The sequence below is a fragment of the Paramormyrops kingsleyae genome, chromosome 1 (assembly GCF_048594095.1).
Source record: "Paramormyrops kingsleyae isolate MSU_618 chromosome 1, PKINGS_0.4, whole genome shotgun sequence".
Classification (NCBI taxonomy): Eukaryota; Metazoa; Chordata; class Actinopteri; order Osteoglossiformes; family Mormyridae; genus Paramormyrops; species Paramormyrops kingsleyae.
In genome coordinates this window covers 26,240,021-26,255,512 of record NC_132797.1, presented here as the reverse complement: position 1 = coordinate 26,255,512, position 15,492 = coordinate 26,240,021, and the positions used below count along the sequence as shown (strand labels likewise).

Here is a 15,492-nt window from a genome sequence, read left to right as displayed (position 1 = left end):
GTCATCTCAGAAAAAATGTGTTCTCCAGTGCCACACAGGGGCGTGGTAGCTAAGGACACAGAACTTTCATCTGCTAGAAGAGTCCTACATTAGGGATATGAATCAAATGAGTATGCTTGACTTTAACAATATTGTAATCTTAGGCATCCAAGGAGAGCAATAATCATCTAGGTCTCCTAAAGCTGGATCTGCAGAACTGCAGGAAGGAGGACAAAAAGTCGGTAAGTTGGAGGGGTTTGCCAGCAAAGACATATGCATGTTACAGTGTCTAGAAACAGGGTGAATAAAATCAATTGCACTGATGAGGGGAACCTAACTGGGGAAGCCCCAATAACAATATTCTCTAGATTTAATGCAAATCCTAACCGTTCTCATTTTACAAGCACTTAACATACTTGAAGAATAATTAAAAATTCCATGATGCTTCTGACAAGCTGTGAAATATAACGTACTGCACTCACTAATTAAAAAGTTACCTTCGCAGGCAATATAATTCAGATGCAAATAGATTAAAACGACAGCATAAGACAGTATCTAAACCTGATAACTTTATTAAACCTTTTAAGAGCGTTTTCTGACCTTAGGTAACCAATATATGAAAATGCCTTTAACGTTAAAGGATTACAGGGATTAAATTGTAAACTGCCTAAAGGGTAGATTTTACATTAAAAACATTTTTTAAACCGGAACAAACCTTCCATACGAAAATGCCGATGCGCTCAGTCATGTGTCCTTAATGGACAGAATACCTACACTGCGGCCATACTTTGGGTTAAAAATAGCAAATGCAACATGGTAAATGCGGATTTAAAGCGCTAAATCCTGAGTTTTGGTTTTCCCAAGACCAGATCCATACACGATAACGTTAGAGACGAAAGAGCAGCCGCAGCGTCACTCCGCAGCCACAAGTTGCTCTTATACAATCTGTCAAGTGCCGAGACCGACCGCAGATAGTCAGACATGACCGGCCATCATTCGCATTAGTTCATCATTATAATTTATGATATTATTATTAATAATAATAATAATAATGATAACAATACATTTATAATAATTCAACCAACATTCAGGAAAAATTCCAGTTGTGTTACGCCAAGTACACAGACACAATGGCATGTTATAAGATATATGATACATGCTTCTAGCGAGCTCCGGTGACATTTTACGTCCAGCAGCCTGGAAGCCCCCCCCCCCCGGAGCTAGCCGCACCGTGGGGAGCGTCGCGGTAGCCGGTCCGCCTCGTTCGTCGGGGGAGTTTCTTATTGTGGGCGGTCGGGGACTCGGGCCGCCAGGCGAGCGCCACCGCAATAACGCGAAGGCGTCGCCCGGACCGGAGACAAACCTTCGGCTTGAAAAAAAGTGTACATACCGCCGCCCCCCTTCCTCTTTCCAGGCGAGCGCAAATGTGGGTCACCGGGCCTACGTCTCCCCCCCCCCCCAAAGAGGAATAACATTTCTTTTATATGTCCCTACAATACCGCGTCCTTGTAAAAATAAATAATATAAAGGGGCAACGTACTGTACGCCGGCTCTTCGCATTAAAAAACGTCCGGTTCGCGGCGCCCGAAGCCCCCGCCTTACCTCCGCGGCTCCGCCGCTCTCGGGGCTTCTCCTTTGCCGTGTTTTGATGGCCGCGCTCGGGCTCCGTCGGAGTGAGAAAAACAGCGCGGCCTGCCTCCTGAGCGCTCGTGCGCAGTGGCGTCGGGCACGCGCCCGGCCCGGGGAAACACTACAGGGTGGCCGCGCTTGGTGCGCCCGGGGAGCGAGGCGGGTCCACGTCTGCTCCGTTTTACTGTATTTGACCTATACATGGGAAAAGTGTGCACTTTCAATGAATTGGCGTTTTTTAAAATATACATTGATTCACAAATTGAGTCCTGGATATAAATGGATGATTTCTGACTAATATACGTATTTTCCTTATAGTTAACTCGCATATAATTAGTTACACATAAAATAGAAAACTTTAAGGTTTTTAGAAAAAAAAAACGGCATACTAAAATATTCAGCTTATATTATGAATTGATTGGCATGGTGCTGTGGGTTTAAATTTCTACTGCATATTTTCATGTAAAAAATAGACGCAGTATCTGAGATTGATGCATGGGTTGCTCACTCACTTGGCACAGCGCCAATCAGGTCAACCGCACACGTCAACCGAGCTTGATGGAAGGGTCCGCCAGAAAAGAGGCGGGACAAATGCAGCTTTACAGGCAGTTTGTCCAACCAGTTTACGTGTTCTTGTGCGCGATCAAATTCGGCGCTGCTAATAACAATAGCGATTATATATAGCTCTATTTGGCATGCGATTTCTAGGCATGTGACTTACTGACACAGAAAGCTGTATTTTGGTATTTACAGAGGAAATGATTCGAGGATCAAGTGACATTTTATAACGATACAGAGTAGTAATAATGTTTTAATGTAGTTAACTATTTACGTAATTAATCGCAATTAAAAAGGATTTCAGTATGTCAACGAAACTTTCAATGATTCAAGTAGTAACTAGTTACAGGAATGCGTGTCAGGTGTTCACAATTAATATTAAATTTGCTATGATGAGTTAGTAAAACAAGCCGCGTACTAATTCCTGTTAGTTATGCGATACCGTGGTGCGTTAAACGCAAGTACATTAGGCGTCGTTTCTGAGAAAAAAAACGTTCCTTGCATTTGACTTTAAACGAGTATCAAATCCAAAACACGTAAAACCTCCTAGATATTTTAAGTGACGCATCCGGATAGCAAACCTACTCAACACACACCCACAGAAAAACCCCAAACCCGAAAATATTCCGAATCCAGCAATCGACAGGTTGGAGGGCTGGGAGTTTTCTTGTTGCCCGGCTGAATACACGACTTTTGAATTTAGAAATAAAGCTTTTGAGAATTTCAGGTGAAAGATATTTGATGAAGGATTTGAAATTTGATAGCTTTTTGTAAATTTATATTAAAGTTTTGAATTTTACTGTGAGGGGTTGTTACCATCATGAGATTTCAGCCTGTTACCTGTTAACACAAGCCCAATTATCTTCTGTGACACACCTTGTTCTGCATTCCTCTCAACTTGCACATTAGCTGTATTTGACTTGGATTGCTTCAAGTTTCTTTTCAACACATTATTCATTAAAACGTGAAATTACTGTTTTAGAATATATTAATTTTATCCTTGGTAAACAAAGTTGCGTTGATTGTTAAATTGGCGTATTTTGGCGGCTGAGTAGCAGATTTTTCTCCTAGTTGTAAGTACTGTAGTTGTATACCTACTGTGAACATCTATCCCGTAGGCTCCTTTGCAGGATTTTACGCTTAATAGATTGTATTGTGAAGTTACATATAGACTGATAAAACAGTTACATTCACATGACAGACCATATCTCACGGACAACCTTACAGCAGATCACCCAAGTCAATGAAATAAGCTGACCCAGATTTATAACGAGTATGTTTTAAAATTACCAAATTGTGCCCTCTATTGGTCAATGTGGGATATATTTTCTTGAATTGTTATAAATGCTGTTTTGAATACATTCAAATCCCACTTTATTAAGTACACCTAATTGTTTGCAAATAGCAAATCATGTGGTTGTAACTGAGTATATACAGCACACAGACAGGGCTGTAAAGTCCATTTAGTGTTCGACTAAACATTACAATGTCTAAGGCACACAATATAAGTGATTTTGAATATGGTTGTCACATTTGGCCAAAAACGGGTGAAGAAATACTGGGAAGTAGATCTCAGTACAGGTTTATTAAGCAATACACAAGGTAGACTAAGACAGTTAAGTTGACAAAGAAGCCACGGCCACCAGCGATGACAGCACTAACCACAACGTAGTTGCTCAACTTGTGAGCCAGGACCTAAACCCTTACATATAAAGGGGAAAACACAGGCACAACATATGAGGGCTGTCAGGATAGGATGGTTGGTAACTGATACACAATAGTGTAACATAATAGGTAGCCTGATAGTGGTATAATCACATATGTTCCTGCATATTAAAATGCATGTTGAAACTGTAAGAATCATTACACGTATAGACATATACAACAATGTTCGAGAAATCTCACACTTCTCTCATGTTATTAACTTTTACAATTCTGTGTTCCTGTTTCAACTGCAGTTTAACTTGATTTGAAATTTAACTTGATATGGGTGCAGATGAAACCTCAGCCGAAGTTGTGGAGAAGCGTGTTGGTAATGAGGTGAGTAGTCAGCATCCTTCTCAGCCACTGTCAGCCGCCCCAGAGCAGCGGTGGGTGAGTCAGCATTCAGGGTGCAGGCTCTGTGCAGGGGAGCGCCGAGGACAGCGGCCCCCCAGAGGTCACGGGCCGGAACTGCAAGGGTGGGCCCAGGAGGGTTAGTTACTGCTCCTTATCAAAGCATCTAAGTGTAACAAGGAAAAGGAGATGGGAAAAGAACAATGTGCACATTTCATGTTTCCAGGCTGCATTTGTATTTCTGTGGAGCAGAGATGACAGCCTTGTGACGGAGTTTTCCGGAAGGCCCACGTCTTGAGTGTGTGGGATCATTTGGCAGGAGCTTGGACAAGCCAGAAACGGTATGTGGGGACAGTCAGTAGTGATCGAGTGGGTGGAGGGCAAAAGTCTGAAGGCTGAAATTTGGGAGGAACCACTAATGAAAGGGCTGCATCATAAATTACTGATGTGATAAAGGGGTGGGATTTTGATAAACTGCCACTCACTGATTGGTCTGATTTAACAGGAACCAGTAAAGTATCCAATGGGAAGCAAATTGAATCAGTCAGTCATTAGTCATGTAAGACTACCCTGCAGGTGCTGAAATCAATTTCTGCCATCACTCATAAATATTCATACACTTAAATGAATGTTTAAAAAGCTGAATATTTTCTAACTGAATAGAAAGGATACACCCACAAGCAAAAACTTTTGACAAGTAGGCTAACTAACCAGCATCAGGCCTGCCTTCTTGGGGGGAATTTGTCTGAGGTTTGGGGGGGGGGGGGCAGAGAGGGCCTAGGTAGGAGGGGTTGTGCGTCATGGGGGCCCAGGAATTATGCATGGTGGGCCTGATCAGTGTTGGCTGGATGAGCTCTGTACCAGTCATGCGGCTCCAGTTTGCCAAAATCCTGTGAGCCTTGTGGGTGGGGGTGAGCACTTGGAAATCGGCTTTTCCCAGCATGACTTGTTCCCGTGGTGCGTAACTAGGCCTAGAGTGAGGGTGTCGCGGAGGCAGCGTGCATGTCTAGGGTGCCCTGATTACCGCTGCATCTTCACTGCATTTCTGCGCAGCCAGAGAGGGCAGTTTATAAAAAGCCAGCAGCAAATTGGGGCAGCGCTTTAATTGAAACCTGACCTCTTTTTTTTCTTGTCGTTTTTTTCCGAGATTGCAGTCTCCTCCTCTGCGCACTTCCACTGCACTCGGGTGCAGATCCAGACACCCCTCCGACCGCGTGCCGCTCCGTCGCCCCCAGGTCGCCGCTGGGGGGGAGCGAGTCTCACCGTCGCCATGAAGCGTTCCAGAGCCATCCGCGTCTTCCGCAAGCCCAGCTTCTCCAAGAAGAAGGACAAGGAACTGAAGGTGAAGGTCAGGGAGGACAAGGAATCTCAGGAGCCGCCGGCCACCGACGTGGTCAAGCAGTGGAAGGAGAAGAAGAAGCAGAAGAAGAAGCCCGGTGCCCAGCCGGAGGTGGCATTCATGGCGATGCCCACACCGGGGCCCGTCTTCGGAGTGCTGCTGGCCGAGGCGGTCAAACGGACGGCGCTCTGCGATGGCATCCAGCTGCCGGCCATCTTCAGAGAATGTGTGGACCATATCGAGAACCACGGCATGTGTGAAGGCATCTACCGCGTCTCAGGTGAGCCCTACAGCAAAGGCACGGGTGTCAGAGAGGTATGGATACGCTAGTGGATTCAGGGGCCCCCAGAGAGGCATGGATACGCTAGTGGATTCAGGGGCCCCCAGAGACGCATGGATATGCTAGCGGATTCAGGGGCCACAGCACTTAATTAGGGCCCCTGAATATGAAGAGGAAAAAAAAAAAGATGTACACTCCAGTTTGAGCAGCCCAGAATGTCTAGCTATGCACCTGGACAAAGGTGATACTCGTTCCAGCCTGATTCATCTATATTCTTCAGGGTTATGCGGAACAGGGTAATGTAGGGGCTGGGAAGTCAAGGCAGTGAGGCAGGGGGCGCTTTGGATGGGATGCTGGTCCGTTGCATGGCAATCTCTATAATTAGAGTTGCCAGTTCAGCTAACAGTATGTTGTTTCTGGACCATGGAAGGAAATTCAAGCACAAACAGGGAGGTGCAAGAGATAGCCAAGGCAGGAATCAAACCCATGTCCCTGAGGGAACGAGGCTCCTGTACTAGACTCATGAAATGTATGTTTCATAACGAGCATCGGGATCGTCTAGGACGACTAGTCTGATTATTCTATGGCAGGGGTGGCCAATCTAATCTGCAAAGGGCCGGTGTGTGTGCAGGTTTTTGGGATAACCTTTAGGTCAGCTGTTCAAACCCAGGTGTGAGGACTCTTCAGCCAATCAGTCCTCTAATTAGTAATCTAATTAGGGAGTTGCAGCGAAAACCCGCATACACACCGGCCCTTTGCGGATAATATTGCCCACCCCTGTTCTATGGTATTGAGGACAATTTCCAAAGAAATGACACTTTGGCTTCTGATGCATGGTGTAGTAACCCCCCTCCCCCCCATCAAAATGCACTCTTAGGGGTGAAGTCAAAGATCGAGGAGCTGAAGGCTGCATACGACCGGGGAGCACCCCCCCGCCTGGGGGAGCAGGACCCCCACACGGTGGCCAGCCTTCTGAAGCAGTATCTGCGGGAGCTTCCAGAGCATCTCCTGGGACAGGACCTGGCCCCGTGCTTCGAGGAGGCGTGTGACCACAGCACCCAGGCCGAGACGGTGCACGAGTTCCGGAGGCTTCTGGCACTGGTGGCGCCCCCTAGCTGCCTGCTGCTGGCCTGGCTCTTCACCCACATGGAGCATATCATCAGCAGGGAGGCAGACACCAAAATGAACATCCAGAACATCTCCATCGTCCTCAACCCTACGGTGAAGGTCAGGCCTGGAAGGAGGGGTGGATAGCCTGTGTGAGGCACAGGGTGGCAAGAATATTTTTTTAATAATAGTAAAAAAAACAGCTCTTATTAAATTCTGATGAGAATTTGGTTATTGACTCACAGTGTCACAGAGGACTCAGTGCCATTTCAGCCTCAAAACATTGACCTGAAAATGATTTACAGCATCTGGAACCTTAGCTTGAAGTCTGGCATTTTACAGGCAGTTAGAATGACATTTCACTCTTATTTCCTCCTTGGAAGCCATTTGTTGTGGTTTAACAGAGTGTTTGGTTAATTTCCGTTTTTATGTGCATTCTCTCGCATTGTTACCGTTTATTCGTTATACGGTTGGTTCTTCAATAAACAGGCCTTCTTGGTTTTAATTCAAACTATTTGGCAATAAACTAAAAAGCACTGAAGCATATTCTAAGGCAGGGTGCCTGTTATTTTGAGAAAGACATTTCATACTAAAGGCTCCTCACATTTACCCACATTTATATTTAATTTTAGAAAATATGTAAAAAAAAAAAAAAAAAAAACCCAGAATGCTTAGAGGCCTAAATGTATATAATTTTGTATTCCTTAATAATTAAAACCGTTAATTCAGAAAAGGAAATTACATTGCTAACAGGTGCATTAGCAGCTAGTGACTAATAAAATTGAGGAGCTAACAAGACAATATTACAGCATTAAAATGGTGATTTTTTTTTCTGAAGAGAGAAATGTGTCTTTAAATGACAAAATGATGGCAATGAGTTGTTTCATAATTTAACCTCAAAAACAGCAGAGGTTCTACCTCCTCTACCTCTATGATTCTGCTGCCTCTGATGGGCTATTTACTATTATTTAGACACAACATTTTTTAAATGTGTTTCGGAAAATGGATGGATGGATGTATGACTTTAAGAAAAAGGCGTGAGCACTGTATGAGGTTCAGGACTGAGCAGAGCAGCGCCTCCTCCATCGATGGTCCATGTGCTCCCATCCCCACAGATCGGGAACCGCGTCCTCTACGTCTTCCTCACCCACGTGCCGGAGCTCTTCGGTTCCGTGTCCCTGAAGCCTGCCGTTCGCCCCTTGAGGTGGCCCAACGTGGCGTCCGTGCCCAGCCTACCCGACACTGCGGACAGCATCGAGGAGGAGATCCGAAGACAGGTCTACCTGGAGCAAACAAGCTCTAGAGCAGGGCTCCTCCAAATCCAGGCCATGTTTTCAGTTCTCCTGGGTAGTTAGTTTAGTAATTAATTATTACAGATTCTGATTGGGACAGAGGCTTCATACCTGGCCCACAGATAAAAAATTTTGAGGACCGTGACAGTGAGTGAGCCCTGTTGTAGAAGGTTCTACGATCCATGGGGGGGTGGGAGGCGTAAGACTGTACAAGGCAGTGTTTCTCAACCCAGTCTTCAGGGACCCCCAGACAGTCCACATTTTTGCTCCCTCCCTGCTCCCAGTCAATCAAGAACACCAAGTACCTGGTGCAAGTGAGTTAGAAGCTGGGAGGGAGCAAAAATGTGGACTGTCTCGGGGTGTAAGGTACAGTTTATGTTGTTAAACGACCCTCACGCTCCAGTAAATGTCTGTGTCTTCACGTGGAACAGGAGTTCCTGCTGAACAGCCTGCACCAAGACCTTCAGGTCGGGGAAAAGGACCCATCCAAAGAGGAGCGGCTGTGGGAGGTGCAGCGCATCCTGACGGCGCTGAAGCGTAAGCTGCGCGAGGCTGAGAAGCAGGTAAGTACTGCAGGACGGCCTATCCACTGTAGGGCTGTAAGGGTAATGGACCAATCAGCTTCATCTGACCATTACACAAGACAACAGGATACCATTTCCCTCTGTGAAAGTACTGTGAAAAGAGTCATTACTGGTAAAAAAAAAAAAAAAAAAAAAGCAATGTGGCACAGTGGTTAGCGATGTTGCCTCACACCTCTGGGACATGTGTTCGAGTCTCCACCATGGCTCCGTGTGTGGAGTTTGCATGTTCTCCCTGTGTCGTCGCTGGGTTTCCTCTGGGTACTCCGGTTTCCCCCACAGTCTAAAAATGCTGAGGTTAGTTGCCAAACAGCCTGTAGGTGTGTGAGTGTCCCCTGCGATGGGTTGGCGTCCCATCCTGGGTTGTTCCCTGCCTTGTGCCTGTAGCTTCCAGGATAGACTCCAGATCCCTTCCACCCTGAATAGGCTAAGCAGTTACAGAACACAGATGGATATTAACTTCAGTTGCCAGTCCTGATAATATTTAATGATCTACACACCCTACTTCAAACAAGCATTAAGTACAAATCTAAATAGATGACCAAAAACAATCACTTGATTTAGTTGTTGTTTTCCTCCACATTGTTTCCTGGTGTATTTGGGAAGTTTTGCATTTGTTTCGGAGCTCTAACTGCCAGCATTGATATTCTGATTGAAGTTTTACTGCTGGCCCTGTACACAACCACGGTTTTGGCTCTTCTTGTTACCAGATGTTGTAGTGTGATGTAGAAGGATCTGAGCTAATAACCGATAACCTTCTCCATAAATCCAGGAGCGTGAGGGCGAGGATGTCAAGGAGCTCAGCTGTCAGCCCTCAGAAGACTTGTCCAAGGAGGAAACATCGGAGAACGAGGTGATCAACACCCTGTTGGCCCAGGTATGGAATTACTAACCCTGGTGGTTATTTGTGATGCTCACTGTGTTTTACAATCCGCTGCCCACGTTTTGCCACATTGCGGTAGATGGTTTACAACAGTAGCGTTTACCACCACTCAAGCCAGGCATTTGCATGAGACCCCCTGTTAAATAAATACATTCCTTATTTAGGAGATGCTGAAGCAGCGTGTTCTACAACCAGCTAGCTAGCTATGATCTTCTACCCGGATGTGGTAGCAATTTATTTAGTTTGTGAAACATCTGGGGAGGGGGACACCAATGTTGCCCCTGGGTAATACAGTAGGTATGATATCAACCTGCTCTGCTTAGCAAGATGACCACCCCTCTAATCACATGCTTCCAGCTCAGAGAATCCGCTCCCTTAGACTCATTCAAGCACAGTGATCTCTGACCTTTGTTTCACATTTCAAGTTATATTGCTACACGTGTTCTGAGGAACACAGCAAATTCCACAGTTGCAGGAGAGGAGACAGGTGCATGGGGGTGGGGGGGGGGCGGAGACAATAAGTCAGAACAACAGTGCAATGCAGGACAGAACAACAGTGTAATACAGGGCAAACAGCTGTGAACTACAGGGCAAACAGCTGTGAACTACAGGGCAAACAGCAGTGAAATACAGGGCAAACAGCTGTGAACTACAGGGCAAACAGCTGTGAACTACAGGGCAAACAGCAGTGAAATACAGGGCAAACAGCTGTAAACTACAGGGCAAACAGCTGTGAACTACAGGGCAAACAGCAGTGAAATACAGGGCAAACAGCTGTGAACTACAGGGCAAACAGCAGTGAAATACAGGGCAAACAGCAGTGAAATACAGGGCAAACAGCGGTGCAATAAAAGATAAGACATTGCAAAGCAAAAGGGAACACAGGAATTATAGTTTGTGTGTGTTCGTGGGTGAAAGCATCCACAGACAAAATGCATGCGTTTATCAGAGTGTTTTGCACGACTAATTAAATTGATTAATGGGGATGAGCAACTGGTCTGTGTATTAAAACAGGACATCTGCTAAGGATGCGCTGGACTGACATTAACGATAGAAACTGCAACAGATGGACATGTAGACCAAAGAATACAGCCGATTCAGTTCTGTAGCATAGTAGTTAGATCTTATAAAGAAACTAAGGCCTTGTCCACACATACATGGGTATTCTTTAAAAACTGTGTTTTTCCTCCTCAGTTATTAAAAAAAAAAAAAAAAAAACCTTCACCCACATGAAAAAGCTAAAGTGCAGTCAAGGGCATACCAAGGGCATACCAAGGGCATACCAAGGGCATACCAAAGCAACAGGTAAAGTCATGTTGGCCAATTAAAAGGCTTATTGCCAGTTCCACTAGACCAGGGGTCACCAACATGGTGTCCACGGGCACCCGGATGCCCCTAAGGACCACATGAGTTGCCCGCGGACCTGGTCTAAAAATAGCACAATTCACCAGTGAGCAGCCTCTAAAATTTAATCTTATCTTATTGCTATTCTTCTTTAATCACATTTGCATTTATATAGATGAAAAGTGGTACCTCAGTTCTCGAAATCATTAGAACTCGAATTTCTTAAAGGTCGAACCAACCAGTTCGAAAAATTTTTACTTAGAGCTCGATCGGAATCTCAGAAGTCAAACCGTAAATGCTGACCTAAGATAACTTGTACACGCAGGGAAATGAGTCACGCGGCACGTCTCTCAGCGGAAACAAAGGGTAATGCTTCAGTCTCAGCCTCGCATTACCTATGATAGCATCGTGCATGTTTACACAAGCTGAATACATATATTTAGACAGTAAAAATATATTTAGACAATGATAGACAGTAACAGTAATTATTATTATATAATAAAATACATTTAGAAATAAAGATTTCTTATTCATTATTTTAATATTAATAATAAATAGTTAATACATTTAATTATAATAATATTGTTGTGCTGAGCGGGGACGGAACGGAGACAAAGACGCAGACATCAGGGTATCGGGGAATACGGGGTTTAATTACAGGTAAGGCAGGCAAAACGCAGACGGACAATACAATGACCAGACTGCGGAAACAAACTGAAACGCGGACAAATACAGAGGGCTAATTAAAACAACCAGAAACAGCTGATCACACGGGGATTCCACACGGGGTTAACGAGGGGGCGTGGCACACGGAAGGAGCGGACGGTCGGGACAGGACACATTGTTTGGATACATTTATTTTCTTACTTTACAAATTACTGTTTTTATTAAATGTGCTTAGATGTGTTTAGTACAGTATATGCTCTTCTTGTTTTATCCAGTTCATTTTGTGTTGAAATGCTAAAATAAAAATAAAAAAACTTTTAGGTGTAATTTTTTGGGGCCGGGAACCAATTAATTTGTCTTCCATTATTTCTTATGGGGAAAATTCGATCAGAACTTGAACTTTTTAGGATTCGATCCGGAGTTCTGAACGGATTAAATTTGAGTTCTGAGGTTTTTTTAAATGAAGCATTTAAAGCATGTTTATTATACATAACGTTTAGATACGTTTAGGAGGGTGTTTCAAACTGGTAGCCCTTCGTATGGCTCAGTACCCGTGAAGTAGCTCTCAGTTTCAAAAAGGTTGGTGACCCCTGCGCTAGACCATTAAACAGCTAATGTAGACGGCGAACTGCGCGTACTCTGACATCCAACAAAGTCAGCAATGGCACACAATCTGATGTTGCAAGCCAAAAACTCCCTGTCTACACGTAGACACTGAAAACAGAGTTTCTGAAAATCTTCAGCCTGGACGTTTTAAAAAAATACCCCTGTACGTGTGTGGGCGCTTGCACCCCCTGCAGGAGAACGAGATCCTGACAGAGCAGGAGGAGCTGCTGGCACTGGAGCAGGGCCTCCGCAGGCAGATCGCCACGGAGAAGGAGGAGATCGAACGACTGCGGGCTGAGATAGCGGACCTGCAGAGGTACGCTGCATATTTACACAGGGGTAACTCCACGCGGGTTTGCTAATGGACTACATGTCTGTGCTGTTGGGGTGTGGCTCAGCAGATTAGAATGCTGTACCTGGGATCAAAAGGTTGCCAGTTCAAATCCCAGGGTCAGCAAAATGATGTCACTGCTGGGGTCTTGAGCAAAGGCCCTTAATCCCAAATTGCTGCAGGGCCAGCCTGATGCTGCTTTCTCGAAAGAAAAAAAAAAAAAACACGTCACTTTAGATAGTTCTTATTTGAGCCAGATCCTGTTCCAGAAAATGCCATATCTGCAATATATGCATTACAGTATTTAGTTCAAGCAATCCAGCATTTATCTGAATGTGAAATCGAGTGCATGCAAGCTTATGAAGACCAAGGCCACATGTACATTTCACCTTTGTTCTTACCGAAAATCTCCATCCACATTAAAACGCAAAACCAGGCTGTCGAGAGCATCCCACACCGACAGCGCAGTTGCCACATGTAAAGGAGAGATACGCGTAATGTCTAGCGGTACAAGGCGAAAGCCCCCCACGTCTCAAACCGCGCACTTCAGTCTGCAATCGAACAGAGATAGATTTAAAAAGTTATGCACTCTTCTGTGGATTAAAAATGCTGAGTGATCTACATTTTTCTTTTCCTGTGGAAGATGAATTCAACGTGTGTACATATCCTTCAATAGTCATAATATTTGGAATCATGTGAGAAATGTCTTTTTTTTTAAAAAACATTGCACACAGACTTAGACGCAGATTTCATTAGACCAACGTTTCGGTGTCTAAATGCCTTTGTCAGGGTCAGTAATGTCAAAGAATTCAAGTGTCCAACGACATTATTTTTATGTATATATTTCTGAAACTTTTCTGTCAGCACATCAGAAACTCAGATGTGCTTTTACATATATATATATATATATATAGATATTTGCATTTTAACATAAAAGGTATATTTAATAGTTTGATAGTTTATATGAGTAGCTTGTGTAAAGCCAACTAAATGATTCTTCATGTGTCAGGGGTAATTATTCACCCTACTCTGCTGGCTTTTGTGCATAGATTTGCAACATTCTTTATGTTTATAGGAGGCCCTCTTTGTTTGTGTGTTCCTGGAAAGCTGAGGTCGTATGGTCACCTTTGTTCGTTGCGCCTCATATTTATTCTTTTTGATCTGGTAATTTGTAATGTACAAATTAAGCATTGACTTTATATAAGAGCAACTAATGTAACAGGGAGTAAGTTTTCTTTAGGCCTCGTTCATCTGTATCAGCTATTGATACCTCATTTAAACATGGCACAAACACGATAGAACCTGTTAATTAATGGAAGATTGTAGACCTGCATAAACACTGTTCACCTAAACTGCAGTATTTCGCCTTACGGTCCTCCCCTTACCCCCCCCCCCCCCCAAAGCCGACAGCCTGGGCGCTGCGAGACGGAGGAATGCTCCTCCGACAGCGACAGTGAAAGCGAGGATGAGGAGGAGCTGAGGGACATTCTGGAGGACTTGCAGAAGCAGAATGAGGAACTGGAGGTGAAGGCAGATTCGCATACATCAACTTCGGGCCTAAGGGCCAGTATCTATGCAGGTTTTTGGGATATCCTTCAGATCAGCTGTTCAAACCCAGGCATGAGGACACTTCAACCAATCAGTCCTCTAGTTAGTAATTTAATTAGGGAGCTGCAGCGAAAACCCGCACACACCCCGGCTCTTTCTGGATAAGAGTGTCGACCCCCAGCCTATCGAGTAACGTCTCATCAGACGCATGTCCCATAAGAACCTTTAGTACAATGTTTCCAGAGACCAATGGCGTAGGTTTGGCTTCTCCATTGAAAGGGACCAAACAGCCCCAAACGCCTCCCCCCCCCCCCCGACCCCCTAAACACACATGGTCACTCCCACAGTATTGGTAAGGACACGTCTCTACTGTCAATCAATGCCCTCGCGAGAGACTTAACATACAGATGCAGTGGATGTTGGTGAACATGTTTTATCACGAGTGCAGCATGTGGCAAGAATCAAAACAAACCAGTCGCGCTGCCACCATAGAGGTTTAGTTAAATGTGTCTGATGTTGCATCTTTTGTTATAAAGTATATTTGACTTTTCTCCTACAATAACGGAGACATGTCCAGATTGACTTGCGTCCTTAGTTTTGGAACATAACCTAGATGCAAGTCTACAGATAACAGCATCACAAAACGATATGTTGTTTTTGGTCGTTTTTTCCCAGCTCTTATGCTACTTCAAATATGTTCCCAAATAATGTAAAACTATGGTAATAGGTCAGGAATAGCTACGGAGGCATATAACAGGAACACGTCTCGCTCTTTACGGCAGCTGAAGAACACCCACCTGACGCAGGCCATCCATGAGGAGCAGGAGGCCATCATCGAGCTACGTGTCCAGCTGCGCCTCCTGCGCAGTGAGCAGCAGCGGCAACCAGGACCCCCACCCCCGGCCCCGACCCTCCCCCACCGGCCAGAAACAGACAGACCACCGCGGAGCCCAGCAACTAAAGCCACCAGAATCTACGGGCCACGTTCCCCATCGCTATAAACAACCACTGTCGTCATGGCTACCACACTACAGGGGTGGGGCCTGCACACCAAGGATGTCCTTAACCTATTATTGTCATGTCAAGGCATAGAAACAGCTGGTAATATAGCTCCTAAGCCAGAGATGAGTCTTTGGTATCTGACGGTTCATTAAATATAATTTCACAACAATATGCATGTAAAATTTCCTCTTCACGAGGCTTCAACAAGTTACTTGAACACCAGTGGGGTCTCTGGCTGCTGCTCTATCTATTGTTCCAGTAAGGACAAAATGGTGCATACACCACCAGCAGG

The 15,492-nt window shown here is 44.8% G+C and overlaps 2 protein-coding genes across 3 annotated transcripts in view; one reads left to right on the top strand and one right to left on the bottom strand.

The window, feature by feature from the left end:
* clocka (clock circadian regulator a) overlaps nt 1-1,701 on the bottom strand; it is a 35,478-nt gene extending 33,777 nt beyond the window's left edge. For both annotated transcript variants that reach the window (XM_023823682.2, XM_023823683.2), the window contains exon 1: nt 1,582-1,701. The gene's annotated coding sequence lies outside the window, so the exon portion shown is untranslated. The remainder of the gene's footprint in view (nt 1-1,581) is intronic.
* Nucleotides 1,702-2,393: 692 nt separating this feature from the next.
* LOC111850119 (ralA-binding protein 1-like) lies at nt 2,394-15,369 on the top strand. Its single transcript, XM_023823681.2, has 11 exons — nt 2,394-4,019; nt 4,125-4,360; nt 4,448-4,562; nt 5,376-5,840; nt 6,718-7,067; nt 8,063-8,224; nt 8,671-8,802; nt 9,593-9,697; nt 12,514-12,635; nt 14,054-14,174; nt 14,981-15,369. The coding sequence occupies exons 4-11, from the start codon at nt 5,492-5,494 to the stop codon at nt 15,197-15,199; spliced, it is 1,560 nt and encodes a 519-aa protein (XP_023679449.1). The 5' UTR covers nt 2,394-4,019; nt 4,125-4,360; nt 4,448-4,562; nt 5,376-5,491; the 3' UTR covers nt 15,200-15,369.
* Nucleotides 15,370-15,492: the final 123 nt, after the last annotated feature.